This window comes from Symsagittifera roscoffensis, chromosome 4 (genome assembly GCF_963678635.1).
Source record: "Symsagittifera roscoffensis chromosome 4, txSymRosc1.1, whole genome shotgun sequence".
In the NCBI taxonomy this organism is placed as follows: Eukaryota; Metazoa; Xenacoelomorpha; order Acoela; family Convolutidae; genus Symsagittifera; species Symsagittifera roscoffensis.
Window position 1 is genome coordinate 78,525,495 of NC_087065.1, and position 22,897 is coordinate 78,548,391.

Genomic DNA, 22,897 nt, shown 5'->3' on the forward strand with positions numbered 1-22,897 from the left:
GACAGGCTCCATTCGAATTTTTGAAAAATTAAATTTCACCCCAAAACTAAGTGTTTTTTGCTTCTCTCAAGGTCAAACTTCCAAATATGACCGACTGGCACATTTGCAAAAACAATTTAACGTCTAAATTTGTTTTTGTTGGTCACGTCTAATTTGCTTAGCGTCTAATTTCCTACCCCCCATTAACAATAATTGTCTGTGTGTTTAACTTAGTGCTGGAGAATTGTCTAGAAACGTCAACGGGCTGCAGGTTAGTGCTCTATATAAAAACTTATGGGTCACATAATTAGGAAGAATAGGCCAGCAAGTTTAAAAAGATACCTGGAATACTCTAAAACTAAAATCAAACTCAAAACTTGATTTCAATTGTTAAGCAAAGTTGTAACAGGTCATAATTAATTTAGAAATTTCTTGAAGAAATTATAAAGAAAGGACCAAAATTGTGAATTTTTAAGTTAAAACGAAATTAAAAATTGCTACTCAGCCTACATACAAAAAACTTACGATTATTTGTCTGAATTTTTTTGAAAGTAGTTTGTTGATCGAATACTAACAAATGTTCTAGCTAAAATCAGTTTGAGATCAAACAGCAGTTTTTAGCGCAAACTTTTGCAACAAAAACTGCAAAACGAAATGCTGGTTTTTCGTTGAACCAGCACGTTTTGAGTTCTGGTGGCTTTTTCGAGTTTTTGCAGTGTTTAACAAAAAGTAATCGAAGTTTGGCCTGAATTAGATAAAAATAGAACCTGAGTTTTCAAAGCCAATTACATAGTTTATTGAACACACTCAGCCACCCGTAGTATATGAGAGCAAGAAACAATTGAGAAAACTGAAAAAAGAGCTGAAAAGTCGGAGGGCATCTACCAACCAAAAGGTATCAAAGCCAAAACAAATCAAGTGTTAGAATGAAGAGATGGAAATTGTCTCAGCTCTTCTAGCGAAGTCCTTCATCCAAACAACGAGCTCATATAGAGAACTGGATGTGAAAACAAAACAACTGAGAAACTTTTGTTCAGTGCACCCCTACTGAAATAACTAGCATAATTAAGCTATTTCAAAACATATTGACTTTTATAAAGAATTTCTTGTTGATTTTGGGTTTAAAAGAAGAGCGCTGAGGCAAAAGGGTTTTAAAAATAGAGAACCGGAAGTTATTTTGAAAAGCATTGATTGATAACTGCTAGAGTACAATCTTTTTCTTAGTCGGTTACTTGGCAAATCAATTCACAAGTTTGGGATGCCCGATAAATCGTCTATTCTCTGCGCAATTAAAAGGTAGATTTAAAACTAAAATAAGTGCCCGTAATATCACTTTTTCACAAACTCTCAAAAATTGCCAAATAATACAGGTTTCTGATGAAAAACAGGTTGCTACTAGCTAATTTGATGACATATAGCCCCAATCAACAAAATCTTTGGTTTCTTTAAAGTCTTGAAATCAAACTATTTCAAACTGACAGTTCAGATTTGATTTATTTGCTCATCTGATCATAACGTTAAAAAAATGTGTTTTTACCTAAAAGACCATTTCAACTCTAAAAGACGATAGCAACAAACTCACGGTAATGTCATTAGAAAATTGAAAAAATTCGAAAATTTTTCAAAAGTTTCATTGCTTCTCAATTCCTCAAGGCACTCTTGAACAGAGTTTTTTTCGTCGCTCTTGTACTTCAACGCGCTTGAACTTCCACTTATTTTGACAAAAAATCTATAATCAGCAAAATCTATACAACGAATTTTTGGAAATGCATCAACAATAAGCGGATATTGGAAATAGTGTGCGAATTTATCAACAAATTAACTCAAGGGTAGCTCTGTCTATCGCTTCTGGGTATTTGATGAATATGTCCTGGTCCATCAAAAAAGCCATGGCCTGTGTCATGTCCGCAGCAAACGCGCAATTATAGTTTGAACTTAAAGCCATACAAATTGCACAGGAAGTTTCGGAAAGCAAAAAAATCTCCTGACTGATCATAGTTGGCCCGTTTTTGTACTCGGAGCCCGCAGGGTTGACGAAAACGAGTGGAAACTTCCTCGGCTCACGACGTGCCCCGAGATCACGCTGCAGAATGTCGTGTAAACTGTACTGCTCGCTCATGGCAACTTTCGTGCAGCAGTTTAACTTCATGTCTCTTTTTAACAAGTTGCGCTGTTTTGTAGAAGAAACATTTAATCGCTTTCTTGGGTTTGTCAATTTTGATTTTTGATTTTTTTTCAAAAAGAAACCCTGAAACTATTTTATTTTCTGTTTCAAAACACCCTGCGCCATCTTTAAACTCCGATCAAACTTGCCTTCTTTAAAACTAATAATAAACCACCCTGCTTCTTCCTCAGTTATGTGTGCAATAATATTTTTCCAAAGGGTTCCCATAATTGTACTATTTTATATAAACAATTTCGTCTAAAGTTACCTTTGTTCTATGGGAGCCGCAATTTATTTTGAAAGGGCGCGCACTAGAAAAACGCATCTTAACCTTCTAGCGTTTCTAGGGATTCCCAAAATTGAACTGGCTGATCTAAAAAGGTGGTAAACATTTTCATGTGATTGAAAAACCGCCTCGGATAATTCATATGAACACTCTGCATTCGAAAGTTAAACTGATCTGCGCCTTTCAACTCGTTCATTTTTTTCTCAACTTGGTCGCACGGAAAGTGCTTCTGACTGGAAGTTATGACGTCATCGCTGTTTGTGACTATTATGAAACCGACTAACAGGTTGTTCAGCCTCTCCCGAAACTCCGCTTCCTTCTTTGGCAGAAGGTAGTCAAATATTTCCGTTCCTTGCGAGTCCATTTCCAGCGCTAACAAGGATCGAGAGAGCACACCTTAAACAAAAATGATAGCTCTACCTTTCAAATTCTGCTGGTATATAATCCAGAGGAAATATAAACGAGCTACCACATAAAACAACCGATTAAATGAAACTGTTACATATTAGTTATGTAAAAATTATGTTACAGTTACGAAATTCAAGAAAATTTAATTGATATGAGGTTTTTTCGGCTGTTTTAAACTTATCGACTGGTTTATTCACACTCCAAATTCCATTCTGTTTTGTGTTATGATTACTGAGTTGATGTTCCCACGCCGAGTTCGGTGGTTTCATATTCAAACACTCAGACCAAATTTCCCCTTTTCCATAGTTGCACTTGAAAAACCGTCTTTTCATTCTGTTCAAGTCCAATTTTGAGTTTTTCATAATTTCTGATTTCCAATGTAGATAATGCTGAGAAAAAAAACACTTGAAGTAACAAACTGCATCATAGTAATTGTAAAGGCAGCTGACAAAAGCGTAATTCGAGCCAACTGGTAGCAGTCTATATCTATACCAACCAGTAACTTTCTCGGCCCAGCATATCCATCTCAAATTTTGCTGTAGAAGAACTAAAGAGAAAATTACAGAAATTAGTCTGAGATTTCAGTCAGCTGCAAACTTGAAATTTGGACTTCAAAAAGATTTTGGTTCGGACCATTGAAAATGGCGAGGAATTTTGTATTCGGAATGTTTCAGATTTTTTTCTTGTTTTTCACGCAATATCAGGTAGCACAATCACTCATCGGAATGGGTCGAGTGATATAACTTAATAAAACCCTTTCAGTTGTGATTCGGTCGATATTTAAAAAATTCCAAAATTGTCCCGGCTTTTTTGAGTTTATGTCTAGTTTCGAGGGAAAAAGGAGAGCGAGCAGGCTTATTTTGATTTTCAATCAAAACATTTACCACAAAGAATCATCCGAATGAGTCGAGTGATATATCAATTTAAAGACCTTTGTCGACACTGGGACAAAAATTGTCCCAGTGTCGAGAAATCGGTTTGAAGTTTTTGAGTTTAATTTCAAGCGAGTTAAAGAAGTGAACAAGCTTATTATAGAAGGAGGAGACTTGAAACTTTAGTTCTACTCCAGTGAAATTATTGTTTGAACTAAAAAACTTTAAAAACAGTTAAACAATAAATTTCCTTAAATTTTAGTTTGAACTTTTTTTTTGCAGAAATTGCTTTGATTTTTTGAATAATTTTAAAATATATATTTTTTCATAACAGAGCTTGTTACTAAAGATACCTTGTAAGTCATTTTGAAATATTTTAAGCCCTGAAGCTTTCAAAAAAACGACTTAACAAAAATTTAGTTACAAACGGTTTTGTCGTTTTATACCACATAAAAACACTCATTTTTCTGGAAGTTTCAGGTCTTCAAACATTTCAAATTGGCTAATAATGTATCATTGAAAGTCTATTTTGAAAAAAAAACTAGGAGTGTAGGTGGAGATTTGGGAATATCGGATATCATTTAGAATTAAGAGAGACTGTTCGCATTCGAAAAGACATAACTTAAGTTTGATAACTGGAAATGAGAATAAGCAAACGGAGCACTCATTGAGAAAAAAAATTAGCTCTCATTGAAAAGAGAGTTCAAAAAATTCCTCAAGGATTCGGCTCTCATTTTTCCATCTTTTGTCAAGTTTTCAAAAAGTGCCTAAAAATGACTCAAAAACGGCAAATAGAGGGTCCAGTATTTGTTTATCGATTTCGGATTGCTCTAGGTTTCGGCATAACTCAAAGATTTCGTCACGTTTGCTCTGAAAAAAAAAAGAATTTGAGTAATATTTTGACTTTTTATCCTCCTTTTTATCATCCCTACGAGTCGGTTTAATTGCTTCATCATGTCTTGGATTGACAGGTACTGACAATTGACAATAATTTTTTCGATTTTTTCTCTAAATCTCTAAATTTTTTATTGGCTTGGATCAGATTTAAAGTTATTTTACAATTTTCTCGGTATAAAAAAACCGGCGTATTTTCATTTTAGTCTACTTTGGAGCAAGTGTAACAACATGTTCTAGTTAAGCAATCCATCATATAGTTTTTCGCACAAATCTTTTAGTTTTCATTCAAAAGTTGTTCAAAAACGACATGTTTCGCTATGAATTGTTTGCCGATTTGAAATCACTCTAGGCTTCGGCAGAACTAAAAAGTTTCGATATAGCTGATCTGAAAAAAAACTGAAACGGAATTATGGTGTACTACAGTTTAATACTAGCAAACTTAAGCCGTACATTTTATTACCTAGTCATTGACTACTAACTAATTTAAGTTCACAACAATTTAACTCCTATTCTGTAACTTAACACCAAAATTAACTCCTTGTCTCAAATACTATCACACCAAAGTTAAATTCGCAAACAAAGCACGCATCACGATGAAAAACTTGCTTTGATTCAGTTATACATGCTGCATTGAGACTTCCTAAATTACTTAAGACTCTTATCGACAAGTTCGTATTTTGTTTTAGACGTTTCTTTGACGTATTTTTAATTAAGAAACCCGTTTATGCTAATTCATTATAACTTGAGGTAATTTTCCTGACAAATAAATAATTCTGCTGTCCTCAAGTGATAAACAAACGCAAACTGCAAATACAAAATTCGGTTGAGTCGTCTTTTGAACTCACATGTTCATCTAAAAACAAGCCAATTTTATAGCGTCCGGCCACGAGTTTTATTTCATGCATAAAAATGTCGAGCGTCTGTCATCACAGAAAACAGCCAACTGATGGTGCGTTGAAAGCATAACCAAGACATTTCACCAAGAAAATAAGATTCCCGAAACGTTATCAACCATATAAAAGTTCTCAGCGAGAGATTTAACCCAACAGTCGCAGTTTCGATTGGGCCGCTCAAGTTGCCCTCCAACAAAAGAAAAAGTGATTCAAACGGCTGCGCGCACAAACGTTACCCACCACAGTTGCGCGAACTTTCGAGAACACCGAAATTTTTGTAAGTTTTATCCGGTATGACTGTTGACTAATTGATCGATAGCAAATCAATTTGTACAGAGACCCCAAAATGATAAGAGTTCTGGAAAAATCATCTTTCTGGTTAGCCGATGGAACCTTAAAAAGTTCTATCAGCTATATTCAATTCATGTTAGTGTATCTGGAATTGCATCAGCTTGCATTTACGCCTTCCTTCTCAACAAATTCAAAAAAAAAACATTTAATCACTTTTTGCAGACTTTTTTTAAGCTCCCTACTGTCGGCCTGAAAAAGTTATGTTAGGTTTTGAGCAAGCTGCACTTCAGTTTTTCTTTAAAAAATCGCAGGAGCTCAATTAACGGATTTTTCCATCTCTTACAGAATTACATGAGAAAGTTCAAGTGAAAGGGTCCGAAAGTGTCCTAGGAAATGAATCAAGATTTAGCCCTGTTCTTCAAAGACTGGCCTTCCCTTGCATTTCAGTACAAAGTAAGATTGGCTACGCCTATGATATGATCGTTTAGGAAATTCAGATTGCATGAGACAGAAATTGTTGAGAACCCGAAAAAAATGAAAAAACTGATGTGTTGGTAGTTTTGTATGTAATTTGGCTCTATCTATACAAAAAGCATAGTGCCAAACCGTGAATCTTTTTTTCCCACCCTTCTTTTGGAACCAGCGAGTTAGGCCCGTGAGTGGAATTGCTAGAACAACCAATTCTGGCCAAAGATGGTGTTTCGGCATCCAATACTGCTTCAGCAGAGCCCACCCAAATATGGGGAAAAAAGTGAGCAGCCCGCACAAAGACGCCTCCGTACAAGAACCAAAATTATTTGATGCATCGTGTGGCCATAAATTCACAACAAGACAGCTAAAAACAGGATGAAGCCCTGGAAATTCTGACTGCCTTTTAAGGTCTAGGGAGCAGTAAGAACATGAAAAAGCTAAACGTAAGAAAATAAATATATACTTTTTATTTGAGATCAGTGTAAAATCGTATCACGCCAAAACAAGTACAAATTGATAGATTTCGCTCCTAGTAACAAATTAATTACGGCAAATACGCTTCCTTCAACCAATACTGTAAGATTTCGCTCCTAGTAACAAATCAATTACGGCAAATAAGCTTCTTTCTACCAATATGGAGCAGATTAGATGACCGCTTACGTGCAAATAGCGCGAAATATATCGCGCGTATTATGTTCCTAATTGGCCAAAAGGCAACATTTAAATCCCATAATTTTGCAAAAAGTTTCCACTGATGAAAAGTCTTTTCTAGTTCAAGCTCAAGACAACAATCTCTTCTGAAGGAAAAAAAAAATTCGTCGAAAAGGGCTAGTTCTTGATCGTCAAGAAGGGCTTCTTTTGTCAGAAGAAATAGAAAAACTCGAGCAAAAATATTCAGTAATTTTCGTTAGGAAAGTCAAAACAAGAAGAAAAATCACAGTGTACTGAAGGAAAAAGAAAAAAAATAAGGCCCGCTTCCGACGACTATACAGGTTTGTACTTTTTCAGAGCGCTTTCTTGTTTGTGTTAAGCCAAAGTAAAATTTGTCCTTTCTCGGTTTTGTCATCCGTATCATAAAAAATCAAACTTTACTCCTACTTAAACTTTTGTCAGCAGTTTTCGAAAAGACGTTCCCTTGCATACTCCCGGAAAACGTAACTAAAGGCCAAAATTTTACACGTGGACTACAATTCAATCCCGGGACAATTGTCTTTGATTTCAGGATGCTAGGTGGGGACTAGGCGCTGGCTAACCCTGTAGTTTTGCATTTATGCGCCAACAATTCAAGAAAATTGAACAAACCATTCGGGTTATAAAATTAAATTCGAGAATAATTCTAAAATTGAAGGATTTTTAGCTTTTTGGCTTTGTTTAAACTTTTTTCTTAATTTTTCTGCACTGGCTTAAAATGTCTGAAAATTCACATCAGTTTTAGTCAAAGAACGTTGAATTCATTGCAGGCCCCTAAAATTTGTTGAAATATTCCTCATTGTTGGTTCGAGTGATTTTAACAAACAGAATTATTGGCCAGGTCATTTTCATTCAAAACTTACGCAAATTAAGTAGCGCAAAATTCTCTGGCTGTAAATGGCCAAATATTCCTGCTTTATTCCTTGATGTTAACCAAAGACCCCTTTGAAGTAAGTTCTTTTTTCATTTTGAATTAAAACGTAGTCAAATTATGGAAATAGTTTTAAAATGTAGTGGTTTTTAATTGCTAAGGCAACAAAAATTAGGGAGTGAATTTTTATGGTGTTAATTTGTTTAGAGTTGAAAGTGTGGAAACCGAATTATGTTAGTGTGAATTTTAATCCTACTTTTTATCATCCCTACGAGTCGGTCCGATTGCTTTGTTTTGACTTGGAGGTTGATGCAGGCGAGAGCTTCCCAGAAGTTGAACGATGCTACCTTCAGAGCCAGTTTCTCAGTCTCGTCCACGTATGAATTCTGAAGAGCAGCGAGCGCCTCACTTTCAGCCCCACACTCCTCATCCGAGTTTTCAATCAGAGGCTCCTGATCTTCGTCTAATTGGAACGACCTAGAAGCAAAGTCATTACCTACCAGGCCCCCAGTTTCAGTCAAAATAATCATTTTTTGTAGATAACTAACTGTTTCTAAGAAAAGGGGAAATAATTTAACCAGAGAGGTGCGCTTCATTTTAACTAATTTCTCTTAAAAATTCTTCAGAACATTGCAATCAATCAATATTAAGCATCAAAACGCACAAAAAAATATTTGGCTCGTTTTTAAGTTTCACGCTAGCGCTCTTTATTTCCCTTGTATTTAATGATTTGAAAGTCTCAAAGGCAATTGCCAAGAGTATTTTTATGTGATAAAACGATAACGCTTTTTTCACAAATATAATTTTGGAGTTTTCATGTAGGGATTTTCTTTTTTCTTCGAACAAAATTTGAACCAACAACTTTTGGCAATTTTCTTTACCTCCTCTGAAAACATTGTTACGCAGAGCTCATTCACAATTAATCATGACCCTGTTTAATTATTTCGCAGTCACTTTGGCAGGCACTAATTCAGTCATTATTTTCCCCTCTCAGTTTATAGCCCCGCAACCCCCTGAACATTCACACTGAAAATTCCAACAAAATCGATTTTTACAGATGAAACTCCAGTAAGGGATGCGCATGTTTGAATGGCAAAAATGTCTTAGTGATCAGGCGCCGGTCTGCGATTTTCTAGAGTGGGGAAGCGGACTTTCATATTTTTTGAAACTTTTTATTGACTTTTTTTAGGCTGACCGGATTGATTTTCCGAACGCCCCAGAACATTATAAAAATTGAAAAAACAGGTTAAAAATGCCCCTTGAAAATAAGTATTTATTGGCGCCTCAGGAACTTTTTGAAAAACTTGGCCGACAAGGTATAACATAAAATAAAACCAAAAGTTTTCCATTACTGGGACATCGATCTAACAGTTTGCTTTTCTGTTCTTTTGTTGCGGTTTTTTTTCGATTTCTGAGCATCGGAAAAGTGGCACTGTCCATAGGTTGTTACTTTAAAGTTTTTTTTGCTGATACCTTATTTGTGCATGAATGACTGAACTTTGTAGACTTCAAAGGATTGCGTCTCTAGGTTCATTATCTCTCTCTTAACGACGCCGTAAATTGGTCCCGTGGGTGGTGAATTCAGCGGGATGACTGAGATTCACTACTATCCACAGTCTCATAAGGGTTAACTTGGTGCAATTGTACTGTACTGTACTATGTTGCTTGCCCCATTTTGTCACTGCTCTTGTGGTTGTATCGCTCGCACTCACGATTGATCGCAAGATTTCCCAATAATTTCTATTTCAGATAGTTAAAAGTCCAAATACAGAAGGGTCTGAGTGGCCAGAAAAGAATCTAATAATCTAATCACAAGAAAAGGGTTCGCAAATCATCTAAACGATTGCACGATTGCAACTCAAGTTCCCGTTAAAGCTGATAAATAATTCTAAACTCTTGCTATCCTCAATAGCTCAGTCACTTATCTCTCACTCTTGAAAAATCAGTGACCTAAGGTGCTCACGCTCACTTGGGAGTATTTCTATCATCACAAATGTCGAACCGTTTTTCAACTAACTTTTCTCACTAGTACCTAATTTTGTTCTTTTACTGATGAGAACCAACTATAAACCAACTTAGTACCAACTGATTTCTAACTAACAATCAGAACAAGCTGTTTGCTCTCAGAGCACATTTGCTCTGCGTAAGGGTGGGCACCCATTATTTTTTTGCTATGTTTGTCAACTTGGGTTTAAGTTATACTTCGAGTAATGATCAGCCCTACAAGTCCTGACATTGCTCTTGGTACCCTTTGCGCAAGAAGCTAACCAGAATAGGTTTATCATAGATAAGTCTAACTAACTTGAGCACATATGAAGTCCAGTTTCATCTCTAAACCAATTAGTATTTAAATAATCAATCGTCCGAATATTTTTTTTAAATATCCCGTAACCATCCGACCTCCCGGGGGTAGGGGAAAACCCTACTCATGAGTCGCTAACTCCTTCGATGTATCTAAAATTCCCATCTCTACACTATTCCAAAAAAGACCGTCTAGCTACCAGGGGAAAGTAGGGGTCAAGTTGTGCCAAAAAGTCAACTCCGAGGAGCTAAGTAATTATCCCGTCCGTTCATGTTAGTTGGAAGATTTTCTTCTCATGCCACACTCCTATTACTTTATGATCCCTTGAGACTATTTTCGTAAGTCTGGTTGAATTTCTATAAATAACTTAATCGCCAAGCTTAGCTTAACGTTATGTTTGCCAAGTCCACTCTAATTAGTTCCACTTCTTCTACATTACAACGCAAAAACTGTATCCCTCTGAGCTCCTGCTTCAGTTCATAATGGATAAGTTCCCTCCCAATCATAATTCAGGTGATTGATTCCCATTTTCAGCAGTTGTGGCTGGTAATAACGCAATCTTTCAAACATTTTCATGCAATTTTGTCCTTAAAGTCATTCAAAGACACCCCGGGACACTCGGGGTTGATTTTACCTATCCGGGTTTAGAATCCCATTGGGGTTTTATTTTTCAATTTCAATCTATCTCCCCCATTAAAATTTCTCAAGTCATCCCGGGGAAAGGCTATTAACACCGGAAGAAGTCCCCGGAGCAGTTTTAATCACGAAGGGTCTTTTTTGTGGTTAGTTGACGTCATAAAATCCGAAAGATAACTATAAGTCCAAATACAGAAGGAATGGATGGCTAGGATACAACCTAAAAATCTAATCAAAGGAAAAGGGTCCGCGATTCATCTAAACTATTACACGATTGCATTTCAACTTACCGTTAAAGCTAACAAAAATTTCTTAACTCCTGCTATCCTCAATAGCTCAATCAACTATTTCTTACAATTGAGAAATAAGTGACCTAACGTACTCACACTCACCTGGGAGAATCTCTATCCTCACAAAAATTGAACTAATTTTCAACTAACTACGAGAAACCAACTACTCTCACTAGTGGCTAATTTTGTTCTCTCTTTTTTAAACTAACAATGCGAAACAACCTTCGCTCTCATAGCACAATTTTTCTACCTAAGCGTAGGATACCCGTTAACTTTTCGCCATGTTTGTCAACTTGAGTTTTGGGTATAGTTAGATTGAGGATCAGCTCTAAAAGTCCTGACAATTATTTTGGTACCCTTTGCTCAAGACTTTGAACATAATAGGTTCACCATAGATAACTCTAACTAATGTGTGCAAATACCAAGTCAAGTTTCATCTCTAAACCAATTAATGTTTAACTAATCATGCTGCCAAATACTTTATTTTATTATTCCGTTAATGTTCCGACCTCCCGGGGGTAGGGGAAAACCCTTATCAAGGGTAGCTAACTCCTTCCAAGCATCTATAATTCTACACTGTTCCAATCCAGACTTTCTAGCTATCAGGAGAAAGTAGGGTCAACTTGTGCCAAAAAGTCAACTCCGGAGAGCTAAGTTTTTTTCCCGTCCGTTCATGTTAATTAGAAGACCTTCTTCTCATGCCATACACCTATTACTGTATGTTACCTTGAGACTATTTTTCTAAGTTTAATTGAATTTCTTCAAATAGCTTAATCGCCAAGCTAAGCTAAATTTTAAGTTTGCCAAGTCCACTCTAATTAGTTCCACCCACTACTTCAAGAATACAACGCAAAAACTATATGACTTTGAGCTCCTGCTTCAGTTCATTACAGATAAGTTCCCCCATTCATAATTCAGGTGATCGATTCCCATTTCCATGCAATTTTCGTCATAAACGCCTTAAGGTCATTCAAAGACACCCCGGGATCACCCGGGGTCAATCTTACCCATCCGGGTTCAAAAACCCATTGGGGTTTCATCCTCCAATTTCAATCTATATCCCATTAATATTTCTCAAGTTATTCCGGGGAAAGGCTATTAACAACGGAAGAAGTCCCCGGAGGAGTTTTTTCACGAGGGGTCTTTTTTGTGGTTATTATGTTGTGTCAATTGCCGTCATAAAATCAATATTGGTTTGCTTATCGTCTTACATAAATTGCCTATTTTTGGTCAAAGGGTTGTTTTCCCAAGTGCTATGAACTTCTGGTCCAACTGTCAGATTTGTCTAGAATAATGATACAAGATGTACTTTATCATTACATATCAATTTTTAGCTCCCTGCATTAATTGGGGCCCGAAAAACGTCGGAGTGGGGACTATTTGCTCAGGGCATAACAACGGAAGTAGGGGTCCAGGGAGTTTGGGGTTCTAAACGCAAGCTTCCGTCAACTAGGTCTTTTACATACTAAATATTGGTCCCAGTCCAACTGCTAGTTACCGAATTCCAATAGGGCTTTTTGCACTTACGGGAATAGTTATCGCTTGCGCCAGGGGCCTGAGGGGTCCGGGTTTTTACATGCTTTCAAAGGGGTTTGGGAGTTTCATAAAATTAGATTGCTTAGTTTCCATGCGGGGTTGGTTTATCATATCGGTCCCGTCTTATAAGTTTCACCAGAGGAGGGACTATTTCTTTCCAGACTCGAATTTATTTTGGACTCGACCGTTGGTGTACTTTTTTTTAACTTATCGTATTTATCAGTGAATACCAAGCTACCGAGTTTGGCGAAAAAAATTCGGATCCTACAAACTGTGATATCTTTTTAGTTAGAGTGCTCAGGATTCAGGGGCCATTCACCAAATTTTTAGTCTTAGTGAGCCTAGGAATGCTTAAAAACAACATTTTTATGCTACAAAAATCCACCTGCGCTGCAAAAAAAAATACGGAATGCTGAGCATACAAAATTGTTTTTTTTTTCTAAACCAACCGTCCACTACCTCAGTCAAAAAACCTTTCACGCCATTGTAGACAAACCCATATAAATAGACATAGGTTAGAGGTTTATAACTTATGTCCTGTACTTGTTTGCCATCAGAGGCGTGAACAGGATTTGTTGATTTGGGTGAGGGTCGGTTTTTTTTATAATGTTAGTCAAAAATTTTGTAAGTGGAGCCTTCCGCATTTTTGGGTAGTATCTTAAGGCTATTACTTGTTACCATTGCTGACCTTATGGATGTGTGGTCGGATGATTTCCTTGACGGGAAGAGGGAAGTTTTGAGTAGGCTGCAATTGTGCTCTAGACTCTTGATGAGGAGTTTGCAGAACTTGTTGTCTGTGGAGCAGAGATCCACGAAGCCAATGTAGTGAGTCTTCCTACTGTACATTCGCTTCACCTGCTGCCAGTCCACTAGATCTGAACAAAAAACTAACTAAGACAACAAGCAGCAAAAGAAAAAAAACTCCTTTCAACGAAAATATCTTGCGGAACTGAGAGTTTTTCGCTTTTGGCTAAATTCGATTATGAGGAGGATAGCCGGTTGCTGTGCAAGCAGCACAGAGTATTCCGACCATATTAAAAAAAATACAAACAATTTTTTTTTCTTCAATTTATTGTTGTCTTTTGTGGTGGTGTGATGAGAGAACTACAAAAACGCGTTGAAGTGAGCGGATTAGGCAAAATTTACAACAACAACCAACTTTTTTGGGAAAATTTTAAATGGCAAGGAAGCGCTAAATGAAGCTACCACAACTAGTTCTGATTTTAGTGAAATCATTTTTTAGCTGAATTGACCAACTTTTATCAGTTTTTATATAACGAACCTTACTCGATTGCGTTACCTTACGATTGCGAGAAATTAGTAAAAATTGCAAAAATTTCAAACCAGTTTTTTTCGCTGCAACCTTTTTTAAAATTTTGTAATGTTTTTCAAAACACGACTGAAAGGGCTTGAATAATGTATATGACTCGATCCATATTAATCAACATTCGTGGCAAAAGCGGATTTAGGGGGCGAGGGGGGATGCCGACCCAAAGGGTCCAATTTTGTACTATTTTGAGATATCCATTTTTGGCTGAAATGTTTCTAAGGGCAGCATCGGCTTGTGCCAAAAATAACGATCAAGAATTTTAAACCTGTTTTTTGTCGATACTGGGACACTGCGTTGGAAATTATCTAATGTCGTTCGAATCACGGCTGAAAGGGCTTTAATATGATATTTCACTGAACCCATTCTGATGATTATTGATGGTACCTGATTCTGAGTCGAAAACAAAAAAGATATATAAACAAAGATAGCCGCTTAGTGTGCAAGTAGCACAGAACTTTTGACCATCGTATTTGAAAACACAGATTTTTTTTCAAATTCGGGTCGTTCTTTCTGTGTGGTGCTATAAGCAGATCTGAACAGAAAATTAGAACAAAGGCAAACTCGACTGTCAAAACGAAGTGGGCAAACTGAAAAACAATTGAAAAGAAAACAGTTTTTTAATTTATGAGTTTTTTGATTCGCAAAATGGCGCTAAAAACTCCAAAAACTACTTTTATTTGAGTACATCTCGGTTTTCACGGCTTAAATTAAGCATAAATAAGCTATTGCTAGCCTGCCCGCTCGCTTTATTTGCTCGAATTTAAATTAAAAAACCGAAAATTTTTGACATATCCTCTGAATCACGACTGAAATGGTTTCAAAATGATAAATCTCTTGGCTGGTTTTGATGGCTATTTGTGGTGCCTGATTTTGAATGGAAAACTGCGTAATAGAAATTTGGTTCTAACTTATTGGCTTCCTAGCGCCTTCATGTCTTCTTACAATTTGATAAATCAAAAGCAGTAAATTTAATTAACTTTTCTTAAGAAAAAATGCAGAGAAAAATAAAATAGGCGAAGAGTCCAAAGTCATTACGAGCTAATAGCATATCACAAAAACGCCTTAACTAACAGCAAAAAAACCGAATTTCAAAAAATAGCTTGTGGCAGTGATTTTTTAATGTCTCTGCAGTGTTGAAAACAAAACTGCAGTTTCAAAAAATGGTCGAACAAAACAATTTCAAAAAGCCTCCATTGTAAACCACCCTCCTAACCAGCCAGTCACTTTTTCTATGATGTGATCTTTTTTCTATTGAACTAGACGTAATATTAGGGTATCCGCTCTCAGAGCCACAACTGCCAGATGATGTGATCTATTTTCTATTGAACTAGACGTAATATTAGGGTATCCACTCTCAGAGCTACAACTGCCAGATGATGTGATCTTTTTTCTATTGAACTAGACGTAATGGTAGTGTATACACTCTGAGAGCAACAACTGCCAGATGATGTGATCTTTTTTCTTTTGAACAAAACGTAATGGTACCGTATCCACTGTCAGAGCTACAACTGCCAGATGATGTGATCTTTTTTCTATTGAACTAGACGTAATGGTAGTGTATCTACTCTCAGAGCTCCAACTGCCAGATGATGTGATCTTTTTTCTATTGAAATAGACGTAATGGTAGTGTATACACTCTGAGAGCAACAAATGCCAGATGATGTGACGTTTTTTCTTTTGAACAAGACGTAATGGTACCGTATCCACTGTCAGAGCTACAACTGCCAGATGATGTGATCTATTTTCTGTTGAACTAGACGTAATATTAGGGTATCCACTCTCAGAGCTACAACTGCCAGATGATGTGATCTTTTTTTATTGAACTAGACGTAATGGTAGTGTATACACTCTGAGAGCAACAACTGCCAGATGATGTGATCTTTTTTCTTTTGAACAAGACGTAATGGTACCGTATCCACCGTCAGAGTTACAACTGCCAGATGATGTGATCTTTTTTCTATTGAACTAGACGTAATGGTAGTGTATCTACTCTCAGAGCTCCAACTGCCCGATGATGTGATCTTTTTTCCATTGAACTAGACGTAATGGTAGTGTATCCACTCTCAGAGCTACAACTGCCAGATGATGTGATCTTTTTTCTATTGAACTAGACGTAATGGTAGTGTATCCACTCTCAGAGCTACAACTGCCAGATGATGTGATCTTTTTTCTATTGAAGTAAAAGTAATGGTAGTGTGTCCACTCTCAGAGCTACAACTGCCAGATGATGTGATCTTTTTTCTATTGAACTAGACGTAGTGTTAGGGTTTCCACTCTCAGAGCTACAACTGCCAGATGATGTGATCTTTTTTCTTTTGAACTAGACGTAATGGTAGTGTATCCACTCTCAGAGCCACAACTGCCAGATGATGTGATCTTTTTTCTACTGAAGTAAACGTAATGGTAGTGTATCCACTCTCAGAGCTACAACTGCCAGATGATGTGATCTTTTTTCTATTGGACTAGACGTAATGGTAGGGTATCCACTCTAGGAGCTACAACTGATAGATAATACGATCTTTTTTCTTTTGAACTAGACGTAATGGTAGGGTATCCGCTCTCAGAGCTACAACTGCCAGTTGATGTGATCTATTTTCTTTTGAAATAGACGTAATGGTAGGGTATGCACTCTCAGAACTACAACTGCCAGATGATGTGATCTTTTTTCTATTGAACTAGACGTAATGGTTATGTATCCACTCTCAGAGCTACAACTGGCAGATGATGTGATCTTTTTTCTATTGAACTAGACGTAGGGGTAGTGTATCCACTCTCAGAGCCACAACTGCCAGATGATGTGATCTTTTTTGTTTTTAACTAGACGTAATGGTAGCGTATCCTTTCTCAGAGCTACAAGTGCCAGATGATGTGATCTTTTTTCTATTGAACTAGACGTAATGGTAGCGTATCCACTCTCAGAGCTACAACTGCCAGGTGATGTAATCTTTTTTCTATTGAACTAGACGTAATGGTATATGTATCCACTCTCAGAGCTACAACTGCCAGATGATGTGATCTTTTTTCTATTGAACTAGACGTAATGGTAGGGTATCCACTCTCAGAGCTACAACTGTCAGATGATGTGATCTTTTTTCTATTGAACTAGACGTAATGGTAGTGTATCCACTCTCAGAGCTCTTACTGCCAGATGAAGTGATCTTTTTTCTACTGAAGTAAACGTAATGGTAGTGTATCCACTCTCAGAGCTACAACTGCCAGATGATGTGATCTTTTTTCTATTGGACTAGACGTAATGGTTATGTATCCACTCTCAGAGCTACAACTGGCAGATGATGTGATCTTTTTTCTATTGAACTAGACGTAGGGGTAGTGTATCCACTCTCAGAGCCACAACTGCCAGATGATGTGATCTTTTTTGTTTTTAACTAGACGTAATGGTAGCGTATCCTTTCTCAGAGCTACAAGTGTCAGATGATGTGATCTTTTTTCTATTGAACTAGACGTAATGGTAGCGTATCCACTCTCAGAGCTACAACTGTCATCAGATGATGTGATCTTTTTTCTATTGAACTAGAAGTAATGGTAGTGTATCCACTCTCAGAGCTATTACTGCCAGATGATGTGATCTTTTTTCTACTGAAGTAAACGTAATGGTAGGGTATCCACTCTCAGAGCTACAACTGTCAGATGATGTGATCTTTTTTCTATTGAACTAGACGTAATGGTAGTGTATCCACTCTCAGAGCTATTACTGCCAGATGATGTGATCTTTTTTCTACTGAAGTAAACGTAATGGTAGTGTATCCACTCTCAGAGCTATTACTGCCAGATGATGTGATCTTTTTTCTACTGAAGTAAACGTAATGGTAGGGTATCCACTCTCAGAGCTACAACTGTCAGATGATGTGATCTTTTTTCTATTGAACTAGACGTAATGGTAGCGTAACCACTCTCAGAGCTACAACTGCCAGGTGATGTAATCTTTTTTCTATTGAACTAGACGTAATGGTATATGTATCCACTCTCAGAGCTACAACTGCCAGATGATGTGATCTTTTTTTCTATTGAACTAGACGTAATGGTAGGGTATCCACTCTCAGAGCTACAACTGTCAGATGATGTGCTCTTTTTTCTATTGAACTAGACGTAATGGTAGCGTATCCACTCTCAGAGCTACAACTGTCAGATGATGTGATCTTTTTTCTATTGAACTAGACGTAATGGTAGTGTATCCACTCTCAGAGCCACAACTGCCAGATGATGTGATCTTTTTTGTTTTTAACTAGACGTAATGGTAGCGTATCCTTTCTCAGAGCTACAAGTGCCAGATGATGTGATCTTTTTTCTATTGAAGTAAACGTAATGGTAGGGTATCCACTCTCAGAGCTACAACTGTCAGATTATGTGATCTTTTTTCTATTGAACTAGACGTAATGGTAGTGTATCCACTCTCAGAGCTATTACTGCCAGATGATGTGATCTTTTTTCTACTGAAGTAAACGTAATGGTAGTGTATCCACTCTCAGAGCTACAGCTGCCAGATGATGTGATCTTTTTTCTATTGGACTAGACGTAATGGTAGGGTATCCACTCTAGGAGCTACAACTGATAGATAATACGATCTTTTTTCTTTTGAACTAGACGTAATGGTAGGGTATCCGCTCTCAGAGCTACAACTGCCATTTGATGTGATCTATTTTCTTCTGAACTAGACGTAATGGTAGGGTATCCACTCTCAGAGCTACAACTGCCAGATGATGTGATCTTTTTTCTATTGAACTAGACGTAAAGGTTATGTATCCACTCTCAGAGCTACAACTGCATATTATGTGATCTTTTTTCTATTGAACTAGACGTAGGGGTAGTGTATCCACTCTCAGAGCCACAACTGCCAGATGATGTGATCTTTTTTGGTTTTAACTAGACGTAATGGTAGCGTATCCTTTCTCAGAGCTACAAGTGCCAGATGATGTGATCTTTTTTCTATTGAACTAGACGTAATGGTAGCGTATCCACTCTCAGAGCTACAACTGCCAGGTGATGTAATCTTTTTTCTATTGAACTAGACGTAATGGTATATGTATCCACTCTCAGAGCTACAACTGCCAGATGATGTGATCTTTTTTCTATTGAACTAGACGTAATGGTAGGGTATCCACTCTCAGAGCTACAACTGTCAGATGATGTGATCTTTTTTCTTTTGAACTAGACGTAATGGTAGTGTATCCACTCTCAGAGCTATTACTGCCAGATGATGTGATCTTTTTTTTTATGAACTAGACCTAATGGTAGGGTATCCACTTTCAGAGCTACAACTGCCAGATGATGTGATCTTTTTTCTATTGAACAAGACGTAATGGTAGTGTATCCACTCTCAGAGCTACAACTGCCAGATGATGTGATCTTTTTTCAATTGAACTAGACGTAATGGTAGGGTATCTACTCTCAGAGCTATAACTGCCAGATGAGGTGATTTTTTTTTTATTGAACTAGACCTAATGGTAGTGTATCCACTCTCAGAGCTATTACTGCCAGATGATGTGATCTTTTTTTTTATTGAACTAGACCTAATGGTAGGGTATCCACTTTCAGAGCTACAACTGCCAGATGATGTGATCTTTTTTCTATTGAACAAGACGTAATGATAGGGTATCCACTCTCAGAGCTACAGCTGCCAGATGATGTGATCTTTTTTCTTTTGAACTAGTCGTAATGGTAGTGTATCCACACTCAGAGCTGCAACTGCCAGATGATGTGATCTTTTTTTTTATTGAATTAGACCTAATGGTAGGGTATCCAATTTCAGAGCTACAACTGCCAGATGATGTGATCTTTTTTCTATTGAACAAGACGTAATGGTAGGGTATCCACTCTCAGAGCTACAGCTGCCAGATGATGTGATCTTTTTTCTATTGAACTAGACTTAATAGTAGTGTATCCACTCTCAGAGCTATAACTGCCAGATGAGGTGATCTTTTTTTTATTGAACTAGACCTAATGGTAGGGTATCCACTTTCAGAGCTACAACTGCCAGATGATGTGATCTTTTTTCTATTGAACAAGACGTAATGATAGGGTATCCACTCTCAGAGCTACAGCTGCCAGATGATGTGATCTTTTTTCTTTTGAACTAGTCGTAATGGTAGTGTATCCACACTCAGAGCTGCAACTGCCAGATGATGTGATCTTTTTTTTTATTGAATTAGACCTAATGGTAGGGTATCCAATTTCAGAGCTACAACTGCCAGATGATGTGATCTTTTTTCTATTGAACAAGACGTAATGGTAGGGTATCCACTCTCAGAGCTACAGCTGCCAGATGATGTGATCTTTTTTCTATTGAACTAGACTTAATAGTAGTGTATCCACTCTCAGAGCTATAACTGCCAGATGAGGTGATCTTTTTTTTATTGAACTAGACCTAATGGTAGGGTATCCACTTTCAGAGCTACAACTGCCAGATGATGTGATCTTTTTTCTACTGAACTGGAAGTAATGATAGGGTATCCATTCTCAGAGCTACCACTGACAGATGATGTGATCTTTTTTCTATTGAACTAGACTTAATAGTAGTGTATCCACTCTCAGAGCTATTACTGCCAGATGAGGTGATCTTTTTTTTATTGAACTAGACCTAATGGTAGGGTATCCACTTTCAGAGATACAACTGCCAGATGATGTGATCTTTTTTATTTTGAACTAGACGTAATGGTAGTGTATCCACTCTCAGAGCCACAAATGCCAGATGATGTGATCTTTTTTCTACTGAACTAGACGTAATGGCAGGGTATGCACTCTCAGAGCTACAACTGCCTGATTACGTGATCTTTTTTCTATTGAACTAGATGTAATGGTAGGGTATCCACTCTCAGAGCTACAACTGCCAGATGATGTGATCTGTTTTCTTCCGAACTAGACGTAATGGTAGGGTATCCACTCTCAGAGCTACAACTGGCAGATGATGTGATCTTTTTTATTTTGAACTAGACGTAATGGTAGTGTATCCACTCTCAGAGCCACAAATGCCAGATGATGTGATCTTTTTTCTTTTGAACTAGACGTAATGGTAGTGTATCCACCCTCAGAGCTACAACTGCCAGATGATCTGATCTTTTTTTTTGAACTAGACATAATAGTAGTGTATCCACTCTCAGAGCTATAACTGCCAGATGATGTGATCTTTTTTCTATTGAACTAGACCTAATGGTAGGGTATTCAATCTCAGAGCTACAACTGCCAGTTGATGTGATCTTTTTTCTATTGAAATAGACCTAATGGTAGGGTATCCACTTTCAGAGCTACAACAGCCAGATTATGTGATCTATTTTCTATTGAACTAGAAGTAATTGTACGGTATCCCTTCCCAGAGCTATAACTGCCAGATGATGTGATCTTTTTTTTTGAGCTAGACGTAATGGCAGTGTATCCACCCTCAGAGCTACAACTGCCAGATAATGTGATCTAGATTCTTTTGAACTAGAAGTAATGATAGGGTATCCATTCTCAGAGCTACCACTGCCAGATGATGTGATCTTTTTTCTATTGAACTAGACATAATAGTAGTGTATCTATTCTCAGAGCTATAACTGCCAGATGATTTGATCTTTTTTCTATTGAACTAGACCTAATGGTAGGTTATCCACTCTCAGAGCTACAACTGCCAGATGATGTGATATTTTTTCTATTGAACTAGACGTAATTGTACGGTATCCATTCCCAGAGCTATAACTTCCAGATGATCTGATCCTTTTTTTTTTGAACTAGACGCAATGGTAGTGTATCCACTCCCAGAGCTACAACTGCCAGATGATTAGAAAAATTTTCTATTGAACTAGACGTAACGGTAGGGTATCCAATCTCAGCGCTACAGCTGGCAGATAATTTGATCTTTTTTCTTTTGAAATAGACGTAATGGTAGGGTATTCACTCTCAGAGCTACAACAGCCAGATTATGTGATCTATTTTCTATTGAATTAGACGTAATTGTACGGTATCCATTCCCAGAGCTACCACTGCCAGATGATGTGATCTTTTTTTCCATTGAACTAGACATAATAGTAGTGTATCCACTCTCAGAGCTATAACTGCCAGATGATGTGATATTTTTTCTATTGAACTAGACGTAATGGTAGGGTATCCACTCTCAGAGCTACAACTGCCAGATGATGTGATCTTTTTTCTACTGAACTAGACGTAATGATAGGGTATCCACTCTCAGAGCTACAACAGCCAGATTATGTGATCTATTTTCTACTGAACTAGACGTAATGGTAGGGTATCCATTCTCAGAGCTACCACTGCCAGATGATGTGATACTTTTTCTATTGAACTAGACATAATAGTAGTGTATCTATTCTCAGAGCTATAACTGCCAGATGATTTGATCTTTTTTCTATTGAACTAGACCTAATGGTAGGTTATCCACTCTCAGAGCTACAACTGCCAGATGATGTGATATTTTTTCTATTGAACTAGACGTAATTGTACGGTATCCATTCCCAGAGCTATAACTTCCAGATGATCTGATCCTTTTTTTTTTGAACTAGACGCAATGGTAGTGTATCCACTCCCAGAGCTACAACTGCCAGATGATTAGAAAAATTTTCTATTGAACTAGACGTAACGGTAGGGTATCCAATCTCAGCGCTACAGCTGGCAGATAATTTGATCTTTTTTCTTTTGAAATAGACGTAATGGTAGGGTATTCACTCTCAGAGCTACAACTTTCAGATGATTTGATCTTTTTTTCTATTGAACTAGGCGCAATGGTAGGGTATCCACTCTAGGAGCTACAACTGCCAGATGATGTGATCTTTTTTCTTTTGAAATAGACGTAATGGTAGGGTATGCACTCTCAGAACTACAACTGCCAGATGATGTGATCTTTTTTCTATTGAACTAGACGTAATGATAGGGTATCCACTCTAGGAGCTACAACTGCCAGTTGATGTGATTTTTTTTTCTTTTGAACTAGACGTAATGGTAGTGTATCCACTCTCAGAGCTACAACTGCCAGATTA

The 22,897-nt window shown here is 37.3% G+C and overlaps 1 protein-coding gene across 1 annotated transcript in view; it reads right to left on the reverse strand.

The window, feature by feature from the left end:
* Nucleotides 1-1,789: 1,789 nt before the first annotated feature.
* LOC134845039 (uncharacterized) overlaps nt 1,790-22,897 on the reverse strand; it is a 54,744-nt gene continuing 33,636 nt past the window's right edge. Inside the window, exons 2-5 of the mRNA XM_063861869.1 lie at nt 13,275-13,461; nt 8,079-8,299; nt 2,610-2,825; nt 1,790-2,103 (exon numbers count right to left, since the gene is read on the reverse strand). Coding sequence (XP_063717939.1) covers nt 1,790-2,103; nt 2,610-2,825; nt 8,079-8,299; nt 13,275-13,461 — 938 coding nt within the window. The remainder of the gene's footprint in view (nt 2,104-2,609; nt 2,826-8,078; nt 8,300-13,274; nt 13,462-22,897) is intronic.